This window comes from Triturus cristatus, chromosome 11 (genome assembly GCF_964204655.1).
Source record: "Triturus cristatus chromosome 11, aTriCri1.1, whole genome shotgun sequence".
NCBI classification, from domain to species: domain Eukaryota; kingdom Metazoa; phylum Chordata; class Amphibia; order Caudata; family Salamandridae; genus Triturus; species Triturus cristatus.
This window is the reverse complement of record NC_140594.1, coordinates 661,057,175-661,079,620: the sequence shown is the minus strand read 5'-3', so window position 1 is coordinate 661,079,620 and position 22,446 is coordinate 661,057,175. Positions and strand designations below refer to the sequence as shown.

The following is a 22,446-nucleotide window of genomic DNA, read 5'->3' as shown; positions in this document are numbered from 1 at the left end:
TTTCAGAAAGAGTTTTCCTTAATCATGGCTTGGCGTTTTGTGAAGGGTTTGGAAAGCAGCTTTGGTATTCACAGGTGTTTTGAGGTGATTGTTGGTACCGCCCCATTGGGCGTGTCGGCTGCAAGGCATGTTGGTTAATGCAGTTCCAGATAGTATTCATTCCATAGTGGGTGCCACTTTCAATTCCCCTCATGTTGTATTCCCCATCGGGTTGCTCTCTGGGTGAGCCCAGGCCTGCTGCTTACTTTGCGCTGGTCCTGCAAGGCACGTTGTTCCTTCGGTTGTGTCTCGGCTGAAACACATGGACCCGCCTCGCAGCGGTGGGGTAATCTTCGTGACCCGAGCCGGCCACTGAATATTCCAATCGAATTGCGCTCTGCAAATGAAGATACCCACACAACGATAGTTTTCTCCTTTTATTGCAGGGCAGCAGCAACGGACATGGTATCTCCTTCGAGCAGTGTCCACCAGTTGCCTACGCGTTTCAGAAAGAGTTTTCCTTAATCATGGCTTGGCGTTTTGTGAAGGGTTTGGAAAGCAGCTTTGGTATTCACAGGTGTTTTGAGGTGATTGTTGGTACCGCCCCATTGGGCGTGTCGGCTGCAAGGCATGTTGGTTAATGCAGTTCCAGATAGTATTCATTCCATAGTGGGTGCCACTTTCAATTCCCCTCATGTTGTATTCCCCATCGGGTTGCTCTCTGGGTGAGCCCAGGCCTGCTGCTTACTTTGCGCTGGTCCTGCAAGGCACGTTGTTCCTTCGGTTGTGTCTCGGCTGAAACACATGGACCCGCCTCGCAGCGGTGGGGTAATCTTCGTGACCCGAGCCGGCCACTGAATATTCCAATCGAATTGCGCTCTGCAAATGAAGATACCCACACAACGATAGTTTTCTCCTTTTATTGCAGGGCAGCAGCAACGGACATGGTATCTCCTTCGAGCAGTGTCCACCAGTTGCCTACGCGTTTCAGAAAGAGTTTTCCTTAATCATGGCTTGGCGTTTTGTGAAGGGTTTGGAAAGCAGCTTTGGTATTCACAGGTGTTTTGAGGTGATTGTTGGTACCGCCCCATTGGGCGTGTCGGCTGCAAGGCATGTTGGTTAATGCAGTTCCAGATAGTATTCATTCCATAGTGGGTGCCACTTTCAATTCCCCTCATGTTGTATTCCCCATCGGGTTGCTCTCTGGGTGAGCCCAGGCCTGCTGCTTACTTTGCGCTGGTCCTGCAAGGCACGTTGTTCCTTCGGTTGTGTCTCAGCTGAAACACATGGACCCGCCTCGCAGCGGTGGGGTAATCTTCGTGACCCGAGCCGGCCACTGAATATTCCAATCGAATTGCGCTCTGCAAATGAAGATACCCACACAACGATAGTTTTCTCCTTTTATTGCAGGGCAGCAGCAACGGACATGGTATCTCCTGGGGCGGTACCAACAATCACCTTAAAACACCTGTGAATACCAAAGCTGCTTTCCAAACCCTTCACAAAACGCCAAGCCATGATTAAGGAAAACTCTTTCTGAAACGCGTAGGCAACTGGTGGACACTGCTCGAAGGAGATACCATGTCCGTTGCTGCTGCCCTGCAATAAAAGGAGAAAACTATCGTTGTGTGGGTATCTTCATTTGCAGAGCGCAATTCGATTGGAATATTCAGTGGCCGGCTCGGGTCACGAAGATTACCCCACCGCTGCGAGGCGGGTCCATGTGTTTTAGCCGAGACACAACCGAAGGAACAACGTGCCTTGCAGGACCAGCGCAAAGTAAGCAGCAGGCCTGGGCTCACCCAGAGAGCAACCCGATGGGGAATACAACATGAGGGGAATTGAAAGTGGCACCCACTATGGAATGAATACTATCTGGAACTGCATTAACCAACATGCCTTGCAGCCGACACGCCCATGGGGCGGTACCAACAATCACCTTAAAACACCTGTGAATACCAAAGCTGCTTTCCAAACCCTTCACAAAACGCCAAGCCATGATTAAGGAAAACTCTTTCTGAAACGCGTAGGCAACTGGTGGACACTGCTCGAAGGAGATACCATGTCCGTTGCTGCTGCCCTGCAATAAAAGGAGAAAACTATCGTTGTGTGGGTATCTTCATTTGCAGAGCGCAATTCGATTGGAATATTCAGTGGCCGGCTCGGGTCACGAAGATTACCCCACCGCTGCGAGGCGGGTCCATGTGTTTCAGCCGAGACACAACCGAAGGAACAACGTGCCTTGCAGGACCAGCGCAAAGTAAGCAGCAGGCCTGGGCTCACCCAGAGAGCAACCCGATGGGGAATACAACATGAGGGGAATTGAAAGTGGCACCCACTATGGAATGAATACTATCTGGAACTGCATTAACCAACATGCCTTGCAGCCGACACGCCCAATGGGGCGGTACCAACAATCACCTTAAAACACCTGTGAATACCAAAGCTGCTTTCCAAACCCTTCACAAAACGCCAAGCCATGATTAAGGAAAACTCTTTCTGAAACGCGTAGGCAACTGGTGGACACTGCTCGAAGGAGATACCATGTCCGTTGCTGCTGCCCTGCAATAAAAGGAGAAAACTATCGTTGTGTGGGTATCTTCATTTGCAGAGCGCAATTCGATTGGAATATTCAGTGGCCGGCTCGGGTCACGAAGATTACCCCACCGCTGCGAGGCGGGTCCATGTGTTTCAGCCGAGACACAACCGAAGGAACAACGTGCCTTGCAGGACCAGCGCAAAGTAAGCAGCAGGCCTGGGCTCACCCAGAGAGCAACCCGATGGGGAATACAACATGAGGGGAATTGAAAGTGGCACCCACTATGGAATGAATACTATCTGGAACTGCATTAACCAACATGCCTTGCAGCCGACACGCCCAATGGGGCGGTACCAACAATCACCTTAAAACACCTGTGAATACCAAAGCTGCTTTCCAAACCCTTCACAAAACGCCAAGCCATGATTAAGGAAAACTCTTTCTGAAACGCGTAGGCAACTGGTGGACACTGCTCGAAGGAGATACCATGTCCGTTGCTGCTGCCCTGCAATAAAAGGAGAAAACTATCGTTGTGTGGGTATCTTCATTTGCAGAGCGCAATTCGATTGGAATATTCAGTGGCCGGCTCGGGTCACGAAGATTACCCCACCGCTGCGAGGCGGGTCCATGTGTTTCAGCCGAGACACAACCGAAGGAACAACGTGCCTTGCAGGACCAGCGCAAAGTAAGCAGCAGGCCTGGGCTCACCCAGAGAGCAACCCGATGGGGAATACAACATGAGGGGAATTGAAAGTGGCACCCACTATGGAATGAATACTATCTGGAACTGCATTAACCAACATGCCTTGCAGCCGACACGCCCAATGGGGCGGTACCAACAATCACCTTAAAACACCTGTGAATACCAAAGCTGCTTTCCAAACCCTTCACAAAACGCCAAGCCATGATTAAGGAAAACTCTTTCTGAAACGCGTAGGCAACTGGTGGACACTGCTCGAAGGAGATACCATGTCCGTTGCTGCTGCCCTGCAATAAAAGGAGAAAACTATCGTTGTGTGGGTATCTTCATTTGCAGAGCGCAATTCGATTGGAATATTCAGTGGCCGGCTCGGGTCACGAAGATTACCCCACCGCTGCGAGGCGGGTCCATGTGTTTCAGCCGAGACACAACCGAAGGAACAACGTGCCTTGCAGGACCAGCGCAAAGTAAGCAGCAGGCCTGGGCTCACCCAGAGAGCAACCCGATGGGGAATACAACATGAGGGGAATTGAAAGTGGCACCCACTATGGAATGAATACTATCTGGAACTGCATTAACCAACATGCCTTGCAGCCGACACGCCCAATGGGGCGGTACCAACAATCACCTTAAAACACCTGTGAATACCAAAGCTGCTTTCCAAACCCTTCACAAAACGCCAAGCCATGATTAAGGAAAACTCTTTCTGAAACGCGTAGGCAACTGGTGGACACTGCTCGAAGGAGATACCATGTCCGTTGCTGCTGCCCTGCAATAAAAGGAGAAAACTATAGTTGTGTGGGTATCTTCATTTGCAGAGCGCAATTCGATTGGAATATTCAGTGGCCGGCTCGGGTCACGAAGATTACCCCACCGCTGCGAGGCGGGTCCATGTGTTTCAGCCGAGACACAACCGAAGGAACAACGTGCCTTGCAGGACCAGCGCAAAGTAAGCAGCAGGCCTGGGCTCACCCAGAGAGCAACCCGATGGGGAATACAACATGAGGGGAATTGAAAGTGGCACCCACTATGGAATGAATACTATCTGGAACTGCATTAACCAACATGCCTTGCAGCCGACACGCCCAATGGGGCGGTACCAACAATCACCTTAAAACACCTGTGAATACCAAAGCTGCTTTCCAAACCCTTCACAAAACGCCAAGCCATGATTAAGGAAAACTCTTTCTGAAACGCGTAGGCAACTGGTGGACACTGCTCGAAGGAGATACCATGTCCGTTGCTGCTGCCCTGCAATAAAAGGAGAAAACTATCGTTGTGTGGGTATCTTCATTTGCAGAGCGCAATTCGATTGGAATATTCAGTGGCCGGCTCGGGTCACGAAGATTACCCCACCGCTGCGAGGCGGGTCCATGTGTTTCAGCCGAGACACAACCGAAGGAACAACGTGCCTTGCAGGACCAGCGCAAAGTAAGCAGCAGGCCTGGGCTCACCCAGAGAGCAACCCGATGGGGAATACAACATGAGGGGAATTGAAAGTGGCACCCACTATGGAATTAATACTATCTGGAACTGCATTAACCAACATGCCTTGCAGCCGAGACGGCCAATGGGGCGGTACCAACAATCACCTTAAAACACCTGTGAATACCAAAGCTGCTTTCCAAACCCTTCACAAAACGCCAAGCCATGATTAAGGAAAACTCTTTCTGAAACGCGTAGGCAACTGGTGGACACTGCTCGAAGGAGATACCATGTCCGTTGCTGCTGCCCTGCAATAAAAGGAGAAAACTATCGTTGTGTGGGTATCTTCATTTGCAGAGCGCAATTCGATTGGAATATATATATATATATATATATATCAATATATACCTATCATCACAACCCCTACTCTGAGAGCATAGTGGTGTACCATCCGCCTGACCTCATTGGTTAGCCAGGGACCCCATACCTGGATGACTTGGTCTGGATTTGGATTGGCAATCCCTCTCTGCAGGACCAGAATGAAGGATCAACATTAGCAGAGCTGCATGTCAAACACAGTGTTGGTTCCAGGTCCATCATGGCTGGAGTGCCCCTCTGACCCATGAAGGGACAGTGCACTGTTTATATAATAGAACTGCTGTGTTAGATGTACAGCTCTGATGCAATGATGTGTCTAGATGTTAGAAGCTGTCTCCAAGTAGGCAACACAAGCACTAGGATATCTCTTTCTGTTCTTAGCCTTGAACGAAATGTACAGACAGTGTAGCAGAAAAGACTTTCTGAAAACAAGCCAGCATGTACATCTTCCTAGAATAATATTGTGTGAATAAAAAATGCCTAAAATGAAGTGATATAAAAACGTGTAAAATGTAAAAATAAACTCGAACCAAAGTGGACCTCACTACAACTCCCTGCACAAAACCACCTTCATGTCATCCCATTCTTTGGATCTGTGTGCTGTACTATTCCAGTTCTCCTCAAAATAATGGTCCAGCACTTCAGAAACAGTGTAAGTGATAACCGGGTCCAACTGCACCTCCACCATCACTCTCCACAGCGGGACCCTGGCGGCCTTCCTGCCTGCACTGTAGGTAAGCAACAATGCGGAATGGTCCAATACGTATTGTGTCAAATATATGATATCTGTCACACCATGGACCATACAGTCAGACATCAAACAATGGTTCAGTCTACTATGCGTCCCTGTTGCACGAGTATAGCACGAATTGATCCGGTCCTCGGGGTGACGTGCCCTCCAAACATCATGTCATCCCTGTCCTCTCCTACTCCCCCAGAGGGCCCCAGTCATGACCGGCTTAGTGTCTGTCCTCCATGGAGAACAATACACTGCTCCATCAACACACAATTTAGATCCCCGGTCAGCAGTACCTCTGACCCAAAGTAGTCAGCTGTTGCACCAATCACAGTACTGAAAAAAACAGGATAATCCACATTATGGGTGTAGACATTAATGAAACACACCACCCTGGCATCCATGGTCCCAAAGAGAACCACCTACAATGCCTCAGTGTCCACTTTCACCTCTTTTGCACAATACATAGTCCCCAGCGCCACCCTAAGCAATACCCCCATGCAAAGCCAGAATACAAGTTTGCAAACAGTCCCCTCATACATACGTCTTCTGGAGAAAGGCCACAGAGATCCCATATTGCCTCAAATATAAATGCACTCTACACTGCTTGGTCACTTGACCCAGGCCTTGGACGTTCCACGTTAGGAACTTCCATTTTGGTTCCATCTGGTATTATGCACCAAAGCCCACCCTACACCAATCCCCAGTTGTACATCCAACCTGTCCCGCATCCATACTATTCCGTAATTGTACAGAGACCTCACACATTAGAGCATTCCCATTCCCCAAAACTCAACCACAAGTTTCAACAGATGCCCCAGCAATTCTCCCCCAAACACAGGGAGTGAACCCAAACAATTCCGGTCCGCAACCAACTGGCCAATAAGCAGCATCCACCACTACATCCACCCCATAGAGTCCTCAGCCCCTGTGTTCAACTAACATAGAGCATACCATTGTGTGGAAGCGGCAAGAGCCAAAGGGCCCTCAAACCACCTCTAGGGGACCACAGCTTCAAAAGCCTGACTAAAACAGACTAATATCTAAGCATCGCTGTGTTTCAAATTAGTAACAGAGATTTCACCCCCCCTACTTTCCGTTTCAATATGCCTTTGGTAACCTTCGCCTTTTGGGCACAGACATTCACATTCCCCTAATCATCGCCATGATATCATCGGACCAGTCCTAACCTCAATAGAAGTGCCGTAAACATTATCACCCGAGCAATCTTCCACATCCAAACACCCTTAGCACCTGAGCTTGGTGCATGCTTTGAGCTTCTTCCCAGTATAGGGCAGAAGTAGCAGTGTTAGTGCCTCAGTTCTATATGCTCCTCCATCTCTTTTTGGTTAGCCCAGGTCTGTGCTGTCAATCAGAGAATCCCGCTCCCCCATTCTGTGAAGAAAGGATTCACAGGTGTTGAGTACAAAGTTAGAGTCATTCAGTGTGCCTTTCGGACCGACCACTATCCTGTCCACTTGCCAGGCTCCGCTCGTGGCTTTTGAGCCCAGGGAGAGTATCCTTAGTCTTGCTGAGTTCCGGCTAGGCCCCTTACAGTATGGTTATTGCCTGTGAGCTGTTTTTGTGGTGTGCCTCTGAGCGCGTCTACTCAGTCACTGGATTTCCCTGGAGTGGAGAAGAAGAATGCCTTTCTGTTGTATTGGACTTGTAATTTTGACGGAAACAACAAACTGAAGTGAAGGTTCAACTTTTGCAGTCTCTTTCTTAATCTGCATGTAGTCGTTCCAAAGGTCTTGCACTTTTGGGGGTGTAATCTGGGAACACCACAATGTTCTGTCCTTCAAATTTCAATTTCAATAACACATGCACCCCGACGTTCAGAAGGATGGCATTGTGGTCTTGGTAGTTGAAAAGGTGCGCTATAATGGCCGACGGAGTCACCCTATGCCGCAGCATCAGCCCCAGGGCCCGGTGAGCTCTCTCAATGGTGAAAAACTTTGAATGTTTCATGGGCTTCAAAGAATTGGTGAGCTAGTCCTCCAAGAACAGCTCTGCAGACTGCCCCTCCGTGCACTCCAGGAAACCTGCAAATCTCAAATTATTCTGGTGTGAACGCCATTCTACGTATTCAATCTGCTCCTCTAGCCTGAGCAATTGTGACATCCACCTCCTGCTGCAGCTCCCTGACATTTTCCTCAGTGTCTATAATACTATACGCCATATTGCTAAGGTTGATGCAAAGGAGATCAACTTCAATGGCCACCGTATCTTTTTGACCAACATGGCCTCCCGGAATCCTTTTATCTTCGCTAGGAGGTCTGCCAATGTCTGGGCCCCCTTCGCCCCTTCCTGCGCAAGTTGAGGCTGTTTGTCCCCGGCGGCACCTGCCTGCAGGGATTGTGTATAATTGTCTATTTTGTTGAACTGCGCCAATGTGACCAATTTGTCTTTCCTCATTCTAGTTATTCAGCACAGCCACTTTGTGAGGGCCCAGTCAGCATGAGCTAGCCATCCAAGTCATGTTTACATCAATGATCCGCCATTCAGGAAATGTCACTGCAGCTCACCAGCCGCTACCCTAGGCACCTGAGGGTCCACAAGAAGAGTTTGATGCACTAAGTGGCACCTTTATGGCCAGAGATTAATACAGTGTAAGCAGCCCTGCTCCACTAAGGCAGGCAGTGCTCCAAAACCAGGGCCGCCACCCCCAGTGACGTCCCAGCTCACTCGCGTAGCACAACAACTCCAGCACTGGAGCAGTTCCCACAGCAGGATCCTCCAAGTCATGCATACGTCAGCCATGAGGTGGTCATACCCCTTCCTGGGGTGTCTATAAGTAGTGGGCGCTACTCACCCTTCCCCCCGGAGTCGCAGCATGCCAAAATTTACAAGTCGCATCCCCCTCTATGATGGGAGCTGCAATATCCTCATTCCTGGCCACCAGCCCAGGCCAACACACCCCGAAAGTCTTCCTGTCGGGCTTTCTAGAGCCCCCCAGTCGCCATCCAGCAGCCGTTGGGCACCCACACAGCAACAGGCATCTGGTGGTGGCGTGATCCCAGCATGGCCTTACCGTGTCCTCTGCTGAGCAGCTCCCGATCCTTTGCTGCGATCTGCAGGCCACCCCGGCGCCTCCTCTTATCCGTGACCTGCCGGCAGGTGACATGCCCAGAGGGGTTCAATCAGCAACTTAGACCCAGGATTTTGTAGGATATCGTTCGTGCCAGCGGGAGCCGAAATAGAGAGCGGCTAGTTGGCCATCTTATCTGGCTATCCAATTTGTTTATTTTATTACTATTACAATCATATAAAAACTCGCTTGCATTCAAATGCAATTCATTATATTTTCTCCATATTTATGATGTCATATGAAGTATCCATATGTTACCAACATTTCTTTGAAAAATCTTCCACAATTCTAGCAATGTCCCCAAAACCTTTCGGGCCTATCAGGTCCTTCGTCACAGGGAATGTACTGAAATTGATTATACAGCCTATAATCAAATATTCAAAAGCAAACAAACTCATGGTGATGACTGACAAACTGATGTCTGTTTCACATAAGATGGGTCATTAATAACTAACAGAACCTCTCAAGTTACGTGACGCAAAAGCAATGAGTCCTTCCTCATTCCTTCCAGATTGACTCAGAACAGCCCCCAGGCCGAATCGACTCACATCAACTGTTTCCACATATTGCAATGTCTTATGGAGTGGTTTCAGAGAGTGAGCTTGTTGCAATTGCTTCTTGAGTTCCTGCTTGCTTTCTCCACATCCCTTTTCCCTCACAAAAAGGGCATCCTTCTCATCGGCTGTACCAGATCTGCACAGTTCTTTAAGTGTCTAGCATCTAATTTGCATAATCCCATCAGTGAGATCCAGGGCCGGCTTTAGGGCAGTGCGACTGGTGCGGCCACACTGGGCGCTGACCTGTGGAGGGGGCACCAACCTGGGGGGGGGGGGGGGGGTGGAGGGCACTGTTTGGCAGTAGCTTATGATTGGAGAGATGAGGGACACTTTTGATCAGTGGTAGAGAGAGAATTCGAGGAGGCGATCATGTGGTGAGGGGGCGCCAAAAATAATTGCCGCACGGGGCGCCACCAACGCTAAAGCCGGCCCTGGTGAGATCAGCTCCTCCTTGCTTGGTCTAGGTGCCCGTGCAAACCAGAAATGGCGTGGGTGCCGCCCCTTCGGTGCTGATGACGTGCCCTAGCTATTCCACTCTTGGTCACATGAACTCGCATTTCTTTATTCTGAGTGTAAGCTCACTAGTGTGAATTCTATGACGCACTTCATCACCAGGGCATCACCCTAAAATGCACGAACTCCTTCCATGCCTACGTAGAGATGATGCATGGTCCTGTGGAAGACTGCTGAGGCAGGGCTCAGGCCAAAGGGCATGCTGCAAAACTGCAATACCCATAAGGCATGATAAAAGGAGTGAACTTTTAGGCGGACTTTGGCTGTGAAATCAAAGACGCTGAAGATATTGGAAGAAGAATTGGCTCTCTGTCACCACCTGGCGAGTCTTGAGTGTATGCATAGTTTCCCTTTTCTTTTCCTTTAAGCAATGCCCGCCCACAAGTGATAAAAACTGCGATATTGTAATAGATTCAACTATTCCATCAGCCTACAAATTGAATAAGAGTTTCTTTTACTTCCCTCCTTATTGACAATGGAGCATTGTGTACTTTCTGTTTGACAGTTTGTGCTCCATCTTTCAGAGCGTCATAGTATCTTTTCACTCATCCCAGTTCCCCCTGAAAAGCCAATTCCTATATGTTTCCCTGGGAAAATGGTTATACGTGAGCCAGTCTCTACCAGCACTCCCACATATTACCTATTGATTTGCAGCAAATACGTATGCTCACTTTCCCCTGCGTTCCTACACAGGATTGCCAATAATAAGACACTTCTTCCATACCCTCTTCCAAACTAAAGGCACCATCCTCCAACCTCTTCAGTTCTATTTACTCTACTCTTCTTGGCTGTATTTGTGCCTTGCATACTCTGGAAAAGTGGCCTTTCTTGGCACTTTTGCAGCACTCTTTTTCTATGTGATGGTAAACGTGACATACACTGATAACATGCATTTTTGCCTGATGCATCCATCACATTGGTTTCTTTCGACAATATCTAATTCTTTGGTTTGGTCAATTCATTTCAAGTGTTTACTGCATTCATGTCAGCAGCGGGTGAACCTGGTTTTGGCAGCAGTTGTTTCCCCTGGCAGATCGCTCTGCACTCTTGATGGTGATGATTACTTTGTCTAAATGAGGGTCCTTTGACCGAACAATCTTGCATGCACATAGTCCTCATGACCATCTGATCAACAGTGCTGGAACCGGAAACAATTTACTCCGGGAAATTAACTCTGGGAACCCATAAATTAGGGGTCAAGGTGTGGCAGAGGAAAGTGAGTGGGGCCACGATGGGAGGAGCTTCAAAAGGAGAGCCAGACAGTCCATTTATAGATTTAGTTTGAAAAATAATGTCCAGCAAAAAAATTGGCACCAAGGACATTTGTGACAGTAAATCAATTCTAGATGAATTGGCCACAACGAGGCTGCATTTTAAAATATCTTGCAAGGTTAAGGCACCTGCTGCTGGGTTATTTGTGTGCCCAGCAAGTTTGAGGCGATTATAATAGCAGTAAGATAACTTTGCGGGTTAGCACAGCTCTGGGAGAGTTCTGTGTTTTGTCCAGCGAGTTTGATTCATAAAGTTACAAATATTGATAATATTTATTAAGCGCGCAAATGCCCAAGGGCGTCTTGGCGCTTAGCACATAGATTTAATTTGCCTACTGCAATACGCATGATGTAACATGCACATCACAGATTTGTATGTCACATAGAAAGGTAAGTGGACTTCTGCTTTTGACACTGAGATCATTTTGTTACTTCCAGTTTATAAGTTGCAGTCCTTCTAATATAGCACAGTGATCCTTTCACTGGTGTCAAGGAGCTGCATGAAAATTGTAAGTCATGGGTTTTGATCTTTATTGTTTTTTTTGCTCCATCTGCTATTTTAAGATTGCAAAGAAGGGTTTCTTTGGGAAGTAATAAAGTCTTGTTAGTAAAAACAACAACAATCATTGCGTTACATTTTATATCCTGACTTTGTGTTTCTCCCGCCCATTCACTCAACATAGAACTCCTACAAGTACGGACAATATGTGATTCCTACCTTTTATAACCCTCATTGTCTTAGGTAACATTTCCTGTGCATCGATTTACACACCTACATGAATTATTGTGTCTCTGAGTGTATATAGCTGTCATAAAATTAAATAAAAAATTGCGGGTGCCATTTAAATCATTATTTGTGTGATTACTCATAGACAGAGGGAAATCTTGCATTCTTACAGAGCATGCACATTTCTTACATGGTGGTTGAACAGTCCTAAACCTGCCTCCAAATCATAGTTTTGCCCTTGTGAAGTGATGAGCTGTGTGCCTTAGTTTTCTCTCATCGCATTGGCATGTGGGTAGCAGGGTCCAGATAGCTAAGTTAATACTTGAAAAAAAGATGGGCTGATGGCACTTTACATCAGGCCTTTGTACCCGGCTGGAAGTTAAAATAGGAAAGTCCCCTCACTGTCTGCCCTGAGGAGAATGCAGACATGTGGCCGCTGCCGAATTATGTCCCAGTGTTAAAAAATGAAACCAGGACAAATTCAGCATGTTTCCCTGGGTTGGCTGGATCAAAGATCCAGCCGAGAAATAGCTGACTGAACCGGGATCCGGTAGGATCCCTTTACTTTCTAGGACTGCCAATTATAAAGCATTTCTTCAGTGTCCTTAAATTCATAAGTAGATGCAGGCGTGCTGAAGAAAGCTGTCTATGCCTCAAATAACTCATATTGGTAACAAAACTTGTGCCATTTCATTATTATACTGAGCATGGTGGTAAAAACACTTGCATGAGCATTTTTTCTATAAGATAAACATCCCACTGCGCTTCACTTTCAGGATTTTCGTTCGTAGTATTGTTGTCAAACAAGCACCTACCTCCTGTCCCTTAACAGTTATATAGTAGTGCCTCTTTCCGGCCTACACTGTACTCTGTTCCTTCAATGGCAGCAAGAACTATTGGTCCAATCGTTCTTTAAGTGCACCGGGGACCGCCTGTGATGTTATGTTATGTTAATAAGTCTTGCAAAGTGCACGATTACCTGAAGGTGTCTTGGCGCTAACTTAGAGTAACAGAGGAAGATACAAGCAGATATGTCTAGGTTAGCAGGTGCTAAAGAGCCAAGTTTTCAGCTGTTTCCTAAAGTTCAGCAGATTGGGAGCATTTTTGATATCTGATGATAGAGCGTTCCAGGTTTTAGACGTACCTAAAAAGAAGCTCCTACCGCCCCAAGTGGACAGTCGGAATCTGGGTACAACAGTGAGTTTTGCAGAGGCCGATCTTAGAGTTCTGGAAGGGTTGTATCACTTGAAGCTATACTGCAGATCAGTTTGGCCTAAACCGTGAAGTGCTTTATAAGCAATACAGAGTGCCTTGAAAGTGCAGCTCTGTCTCAAGGGGAGCCAGTGCAAATATTTAATGGTTGAGGATACAGATTGGTATTTTGGTATCCTCAGTAAAAGCCTTGCTGTCGAGTTTTGCAAAGTTTGTAGCCTATTAAGAGTGTATTGAAAAGCAGTGAGTGACATACCATTGGAATAGTCTAGTTTATACATCTGATGAGGGTTTTTTGCAAATGTGAAGGGATGAAAGGAAAGATCTTTTTTAGCATCCTTAAAGTAAAAAACGTTGAAGATGAGAGAGCATTGACATGATTATTGTAGGTTAATTTGTGGTCCATCAGATCTCCCAAATTCCGAGCTTTGGTAGCGGGCAGGATGCCCATTTCTGCTGGCCAACATGAAGGCGTCCAGAAGGGAATTTGTGCTACAAAGAATATGATTTCAGTTTTATCCACATTCACTTTAAGACAGCTCTTACTCATCCATGGGTTTACAGCTTGCATGCAGTCATGGAGTCTATTGCTGACTCCTAGATCTTTTTTGGCCAGAGATATGACAATCTGGGTGTCGTCTGCATAAGATGTTAAGGAAAAGCCAAAGCTTTTAATGAGGTTGACAAGGGGTGTGATGTAAATATTAAATAAAGCAGGGCTGAGCGAAGAGCCCTGAGGGACTCCACAAGGAAAGGAGAACGAATGAGATGTGTACTCGCCAAGTCTGACGGACTGTTCTCTTTCAGTGAGAAAAGATTTTATTGAGGTCCACTCAGTACCGCTAATGCTGATTTCTGATAGGCGGTTTGCCAGCAGTTTGTGATCTACTGTATCAAAAGCAGCCGAGAGATCAAGCAGTATCAGTGCTGCCCCTGTGGCCAGAAATACAACTCTGTTCACAACATCTGCAATATGCACTCCTGTATCGGTGCTAAATGTAATGGCACTAGAAAGTGTGATGCAGAAAGCTCCCTGGTACAAGGCGGCTTGCATGTGCAGTCAGGGCCGGCTTTAGGGCGGTGCGACCGGTGCCACCGCACCGGGTGCTGGCTTCCTGGGGGCGCCGTGTTTGAAAGTTTATTATGCTTTTGAAGCACCTGCTGCAGCGTTTCTTTCCCAGGCAATTACCAGGCCTCACATAAATGTCAAGATAACTCGTGTGATTAATTATCTTCCTGGAGAGAGATCAGCATTTTGTATAGTTGAGGTTTTGACTTCGGTGAAGTTAGTGCAGAGGGTTAATATGCCTGCTGCAAAGAACGTGTACCAAGTAGAATACAGAGTGCGTATGATGTAAACAGGTCAGCAGGTTACTGCTTTCAAAAGAGACATCCTTTTGTTACTTGAAATTTATAACTTAAAGTCCTAATATAGAATAGTGAGCTATTAACTTTCATCCTAGAACTGCATACACACTGCAAAGTATACATTATTAGAGCTTTGATTAATGTTGCAAGAAGGGTTAATTTGGCTAGAAATCGATTCTTATTCTTTTTCGACTCTGAGTTTGTGCTTCTCCACACCAAGCACTCTTAAAATATACTGCCTACCAGTATGGATGACATGTGACTGCTACACTTTCAGTCCTTTGGCTTATGTAACATTTCTTATACACTGATTTACACACGTATGATTGATTGTCTCTGTGTAATGTGTGTGTGATGCAAAGTGCTCGGACACCCTACACTGGTATGAGTGGCGCTATATAACTAATTCAATGCATCTGAGAGAGTGTGGTTATGGAGACTTGGTCAATTTTAAAGGGTGCTAGTGAGAGAATCCGTGGTGGAGATGGTCATTGGGGGGCGCCAACAAACATTGTCGCACAGGGCGCCACCAGCGCTAAAGCCGGCCCTGTGTGCAGTGATTGGAAGATTATGGTACCTCACACAATAATGCTAAAAAAATGCACTGTGAGGTGATGGTTTCTAAGAAATGCCAGCAAGTTAGCTCATAAACTGCCTCAGAATATGGAAACCCTTTGACATTTGCAGACCGCTGGTCCATCTCGCATTTAATTAAGACAGCCTGTGTTTGTTTATGTTTTCACTGTTGACATATGCCTGCAAGGATAGAGTATAAGGCCCCTTGCAAGTTAGCATCAGTTGCTAGGGACACTTCCGCTGTGGTTCCAGTGCCCTTGGACTTACCAAGGAACTCCTCCCTAAAGCAAGCATCAGAGCTGAGGGCTCCTGCCCAGGACATTCATCCAAGCATGGGAAGGGGTCGTGGCCTTGCAGTGTGGCCCTTCAGAAAGAGGCAGCATCACAAAATCATAGTGCAAAGCAGAGCAAGCACGGGAAGGACGGAGTGAGCAGCCACTCAAAAGCAGAAATGAGACTTGCCAACAGAAGACTCACTCAAGGCGGGAAACAGTATCGGTAGACCTGGGACCCGGGTGGATGCGTCCCCTCCTCGTTGCCAAAAGTGGCACTTGAAGGCTCAGTGAGTTCCCACAGAAGGTTTAATGCTTATCATCAGCCTCCGATTCCACACAGAAAGAATTCCACCGATATTACACTCTCCCTTGCTCGGTGTTCCTCCTTGCCACGTCTCTGTGCCCTTACTTCTGCTTTCCCATACCTTTCCATTCCTATATCTGTACAAATACATTATTTATTCGTGAGCAATAGCAAGGCCTGTAGGTCTTGCTTACAACAGAAAATGCAAGCCACACCTTCCTGGCTTTTGAGGTGGCTCACTTCTCTCTGTCACGATCTGCAGATAATGTGTCCAAATAGATAATAGGTAATAATTAGACCTATTTTTTACAAGACTTAGAAATGGGGGAAATGGGTAAAAAATACAATATAAAAAGTTATAAACATACAGTTCAAAAAGAACAAGAAACCTTATTATGCAGATCACTCAGCCTTAGGATCTCTCAGATCCTCCAGTGTTGGGATGATCCTGCTTTTAGGTATTTACCACTCGTTACGGGGTTAATTTATAACAACTGATTCTTTCGTCTTTGTTATGCCCTTTTTACGAACCACAATTGCTTGCAGGCATTCCTTGGTGTTGCTCTTCTTAATGCAGGAAAGTGACGTCCTGAATGCCTTCATTGCATCACTGAAGTCTTTGCATTTTTTAAACTCTGCTTCGGACTTGCAGCACCATCCAATGGACTTCTTAGGCTGAGGAGATGCAAGACACATTTCTGGAAAGAGACAGATGTGAGTTAGAGAGGATATCCATTCAACTTTATTCAGCAATTCTGTCATAAAAGCTTGTAAAAAACACCTTACACCTTACACCAACTATACAGTATGAATATTATAAAAATGAGACAATAAATACAATGAATTACATAATAATAAAACTTATAAAAAGATATTAAATGAGAGAGATTTATCGAATGATACTTAAAAAGGTCTGGATACAAACCTTCAGACCAATACTATGATATAAAATACATGCTATAAAATGCCTCCGCATCCCCAATATTCCCAGCTGAAAACAGCTATCTCTTAGGATGTGACATTGACCCAACGAACAGAGTGAAATTGTCCAAGTTACATAAAATTACTCTCACAATCAACATCAGGGAATCAGCAGACTGGAAATACCCACAGAAATAGACCTCCCCAAAGCCAAGTTACTGCTAGCAAATCTAGGTCTAGTAGTGGCCAAACGAGACGTGGCATGCCACTGGCGGAAGAATACACCACCCACACAACATGAATGGAAAGGAGGGATGGACCTATATATGGCGGGGTAAAAAACTACATACAAAGCCTGTGGATTCCCCAAGAAGTTTAAAAATATATGGGGTCCCTGAATACGACACTATGCGTTCCAGAGGGAGAGATACAAGGGGCAACTCAAGCTGAAATGTAAGACAATACAGAGTGGATAGAGGGGTGGGACAGAGTAGGGGAGAATGCGGGTTATCTACATCAATATTCTGGACAAATGAAGAAAATGTAACAATGCCTTCTGTTGAATGCGTTTATGATAGATTTACATACAAAGTTAAATGTGTATGCTGGACCTGTAATTTAAGTAATGAAAGCTGTTTTTGAAAAATGAGTGAATCAGCAGAGAGCACAGTCTCGTTGCCATTATTTTCTTGCTATTTTAACAGAATTTCCCAATCTTGGTTTAGCATCCACTTATGGGCTAAACTATCACCTACTACTGTATAAGTTTATTATCATCATTAAACCAGACTAGTCCTCACCAATCAGCCAAAATCTATTGATTATTGTGAAGGGTTATCCATATAATTGTGAACAAACCCATATTACAGTGTTTAATCAGTGTGTCACGATTTTTCAGTCATTGTGCCAAAGTGTAACTAACAACATTGTAGGATAATCACCCATAAATGCACACATAACTGTAAAAGACAGGAAATATCAATGTTGAAAAATATATCATGGGTATCAATCAAAATACTTTGGCCCTGATTACGGTGTGGGTCGGAGATGCCTCCGACCGAGATTACTGCGATGAGGAACCAACTGGTCTCAGGTCAGTGGTTCCGACACAAAATTAGGATGCAACTGCACATGGTGCGACCGGAAACTTCAATTTTTCAATGGGAGCTTGTGTGGCGGGCCAGAACCGCCCACAGCACAAGCTCCCATTGGAAAATTGAAGTTTTTGCACATCACTGCAATGTGTGGCAGGCACATCATGGTGCCTGCCATACGGTGCAGGATGTGAAGAAGGCACCATAGATGCACCCAGGGCCATATGCGAAGCCCCACGGGGGAATGGGACCCTGCTAGTGGCCCCCAAATACACTTTCCAACAGCAGTTCCATGTCGGAACGGCCTTCTTCAAACTGCTTTCAGAAAGTGCCATCATAATCCCGATGGTGGAAATGCCGTCCTTCAGGGGTTATGAGTCTTTTCCGACTGGCAGACGGGCTGACTCGCCCGTCAGAACCAAGTCGGAATCCCGCGGCCAGTTTAAACTCCGACCGCTGTCATTTTAATATGGCGGTCGGAGTCTGAACCTAGAATGTCAGTTGGAAAGCTTTCTGAGTGACATTTTAAATAGGCTCTTTATTCGGTTCCCATATCCATCAAAACATACATAAAAAATAACAAGATAAAATATAAAAAATTGGTTAGTGTGGATATAGAGAAATACAATCATAAAATCTAGTACTTATTACACTAATCATGACATAAGACTTTGCAGCGAGTATTCACAAAATTGCATAAAACAAAAGCATTACGTCCACTGTGTATATCGAGTAATCCACATACATTTTTTTTTTATTTGAACGCCTAATAAAAATATTGCATTGCAAATCTAAATAGAATGCAAAGAGCATGAATTGGAGAAGAATCAGAAGAGAGCATAACCCCAAAAAACAGACCGGGTCGGCAGTATATCGCCACATGGTACTTGTTACATTACATTAATCATGATATTGAACTTTGCAGCAAATAATCACAGTGTAGTATAAAACAAAAGTAAGTGTACATTCACTGCATCTTACAGAATGACCTACATAAAATTTTAAAACAAATCTGACCGATTAGTTAAAATTACTGGATGACAATTTTAGCTAAAGTATAAAATTAGTTAGGTGCAGGTATCAGAAGATCAAGAAAGGGAGGGTGCAGTTAAGAAAGTGCAGGCTTTTGATTTTAGAAGGGTTGAAATGAAGAAAGGTAAAAAGAATGAAAAGAATATAAATTGGTGAAGAATGGATATTCAGAATCAGAATCAGACAGGATTTGTAAAGCGTAGCTATTTACCTGCGAGGGTCTCCAGGAGCTGTGAACCCTGCGGTGGAGGGGGTTCAGTTGAACAGCAAGGTCTTGAGCCCTTTCCTCAAATCTAGCAGAGAGGATAAGGTTCGGAGGTGAAGAGAGAGGTCTTTCCAAGACTTGGCAGCGAGGTAGGCAAAGGAGAGACATCCACTGTTGCTTCGGCAGATGCGGGGGTTGTGAGAGAGAGAGGATGAGCATAGGTGTCTGGTGGGTTGGTGGAAGTTCATGCGGTGGTTGATGTATGCTGGTCCTAGTTTGTGCAGGGCTTTGTAAGTGTTGAGCAGCATTTTGAATTGGTATCTTCTGAAAGAGCAGCCAAAGAGGCTTCCTGTGGTTGGGGTGATGTGAGTTCATCTGGGAGGTCGAGGATGAGTCTGGTTGCTGAGTTCTGTGTTTTGTCTTCTCAAGAGGTGTGCGGTAATTCCTGCATAGAGTGCCTTGCCATAGTCCAGCTGGCTGATGACTAGGGCTTGAATAAAGTTTTTTTCTAGTTTTGACGGGGAGACATTTGAAGATCTTACAGAGCATGCAAAGAGTGAGTAAGTAGGCAAAGAAGACTGAATTCATCTGGTTTACATGGAGTTTGCATTCAAGGATGTTGCCAAGGTTGTGGGCATGGTCAGTGAGAGTTGGCGAGGGATTTATGTTCGGAAAGCCACAAGGAGTCCTTTCACGACGAGGCATTGTTCCCGAAGATCAGTACTTCTGCATTGTCTGTGTTGAGTTTAAGGCAGGTGTCTTTCATCCAGTCGGCGATGCTTGTCATGCAACTCCGTATGTTGGCCCTAGTGGAGGAGTGGTCTTCCGACCACTCCTCGGATAAGCTGGGGGTCGTCGGCCTTAGATATGATATTTAGTCTGTGGGTTCTAGCGATGTTGGCCAAGGGCATCATGTAGGTGTTGAACAGGGTAAGGATAAGGTAGATGAATGGAGTTGCTAGACTATGACAAATAGAGAACATAGAGAGCAAAATACTGCTTATCATATAGTTAAAAAAATTAAGATTATGTGGAGATTGGGTGATTCTTTTTGTAAGGATCAAAGGAGACACTAGCGGAATGAAATATGGAGATCATATAAGGAGTGAGGAAAGTAGAGTTGAATAATTGATCCCAGTAAAAGTCCCACCTACTTAAAATAATTGAGAACACCTATCCATATGTTGCCAGGTAATGTCTTGCATTTAGAGTCTGCTTGTATTTCCATACTTGTTAATCATGTCACCTTAACTCTGTCCCAATGATCTTGTCCTAGCTTCCATTGGAATCAAGATCCATCCTTAATGACATCCTCACTATTAGCTAAAGATATTCTTCTAGATTTTCCTTAAATATGGTGTGCTAAACTCCAGTTGCATTCTATTATTACAAAGGCAAAAACATCCTTTACCTGGGATTCCCACCCTTTAAAAGAAAGATGCTGCGTAACTTACTCTTTCAATTTGTGTCAAAATATAGAACTCCCACAATCTGAGTTGTTATGGAGTTTTTATCTTTCGTTTGTCTGTTTATTCTGTGTATAAAGTGCAAACAAATGCCAGAATGCAAGCCTTCTTTAAAAGAGAATACAGATGCATATTATGCATTGACCAATGCAAATCAACAAGATCACGGTATAAATCCTGTCTCACCTCAAAATCCATGTGACCATTTTATCCCCATCTAATGCCACATTGTGATATCAGAATATTTGTTCGGTACTCTTGTTTATTTCTCCAAATTGGTAAATATCCTACTTTGTTTTACACTGTGGAATACACCCCTAAATAAAGGGAAATCACTTGTAATAAGAAGATGCATATCATAGGTGGCAGGAAATTCTAAAACAAAAATGGTAACTAAATCTGGATCATCTGAGGAGAAATGGACCAACGGAGACTGTTCAATGAAAGGAATGTATATGACCGAAGAAGACAGTGGAAACCACAACATGATAATAGGAAAGGAGATGAAAGGAGTGGAGATAACTTGATTAGTGGAAGGAAGATTACATGACAAGAAGGATGGAAATCAATAAGAGCAGAAAGGAGATTGGAGACAGAGCAGGATGGATAGATGAATGTATCAAATGAAGCAAGATATGCAGATGACATGTGGAGGAAGTGATTCATATCCATGCAAGAGATGCATATGGATGATTAATGAAAATGGGACTGCATCGAGAGAAAGAAGGGTGAAACACATATAGGAAAGTAGAATCGAGATCATGTGCAGACATAGGAGAAAGAAAACAACAAGATATTGTTCAGAAACAGAAATTAACGTGCCAGAAGAGTCATCAGAAGAAACATGGACTGTAGAAATCAGGGCACAGGGCACAAATGAACAGTGATGTATAGGGAGAATAGTAGCGATCACGTACAGAAAGGAATGGAGGTCATGTGGGGACAGGATTATGGCCAAGCAAGGTGAGGCAAGGAAAGCATAGAGAAGAAGAAATGGTGATTATATTGGGCAAGGGAAATAGATCATATGAGAAATATAGAGATCATATGAGGATAGGCATGGAGATCATGCAGAGGTAAGGAGATAGCTAGGGCTCATACAGTTTAAAGAAACTAATGAAACCTAATAGTCAGTCGTCAAAAATTCTTTGTTTCGGCCATTAAGGCCATAAAAGCACAGATAAAAGATACAGCACAATTCATTTGTTTAAGCTTACCAATAAGGCTGTCATTGTTCGAGATACAAATAACTTAATAAAGTGCATGTGCATTACAGTATTATTTATAAAATGCTGTTAAAAATAGAAATTTAAAATGAAATGGATAAGTACAAGCTTACACCATTAAAATATTACAAAATGAGATTAAAAAAAAGACCAGTCACAGTGGTGGAATAAGGTGATCAGACAAAAGCTAACTTTAAAATAACTTGACGTACACACCACATGGAAAATAAAAAATGAGAAACTGAATACGCTGTAGGCCTGCTAGTGTCATATTTTAGTATCCTAAAAGCCTGTGTGCAGTGGTTGCTCCGAGATCTCTGCATAACTGCAATAACCATCGGTGTCTTGCCTTCTTGTGTGCCGGACAGAAAAATAGTACATGATGATTCGTCTCCAGTATGTTATTGCATGCCGGACATCCCAGAGTTGATGTACCCCTCCAGTTGTTTGTGAAAGCACGTAGTGGGAGTACCCCATACCTGAACTCTAAATAAAGCTTTTTAGCAAGGGCTGGCTGAATATCATCGAGGGCAGGCTCTAACCTATATTGATGTTTTATCTCTAGAAATACTGCGGTCAATGCACCAGTCGCAGAACTCCCCTATATTTGGGTGAGTTTGATCTCCCTGTAACTCTTTATCAAAGCCTTCCTAGATGTTATCAAGCAACTTTCTTCATCACTAGCCCACAGGTCACTCAATCCCATTGCTGCTAAAGAGTTTTCAATGGAGGCCAGCCTTGAGATTTTGCACACTCCCATAATCTCAGCACTTCCTTCAACTCTTCTCTATATGCAGCTAATTCTGGGATACTCCATAGGTGTCGCCAGAATAAAAGGGGTCTGAGGCCAA

General features: G+C 45.1%; 1 protein-coding gene across 1 annotated transcript in view; it reads right to left on the bottom strand.

The window, feature by feature from the left end:
- Positions 1-22,446, bottom strand: part of LOC146785271 (serotransferrin-A-like) — a 198,647-nt gene that overhangs the window by 137,821 nt on the left and 38,380 nt on the right. The window contains exon 2 of the mRNA XM_085634229.1: positions 16,183-16,349. Within this exon, the coding sequence (XP_085490355.1) occupies positions 16,183-16,349 (167 nt within the window). The remainder of the gene's footprint in view (positions 1-16,182; positions 16,350-22,446) is intronic.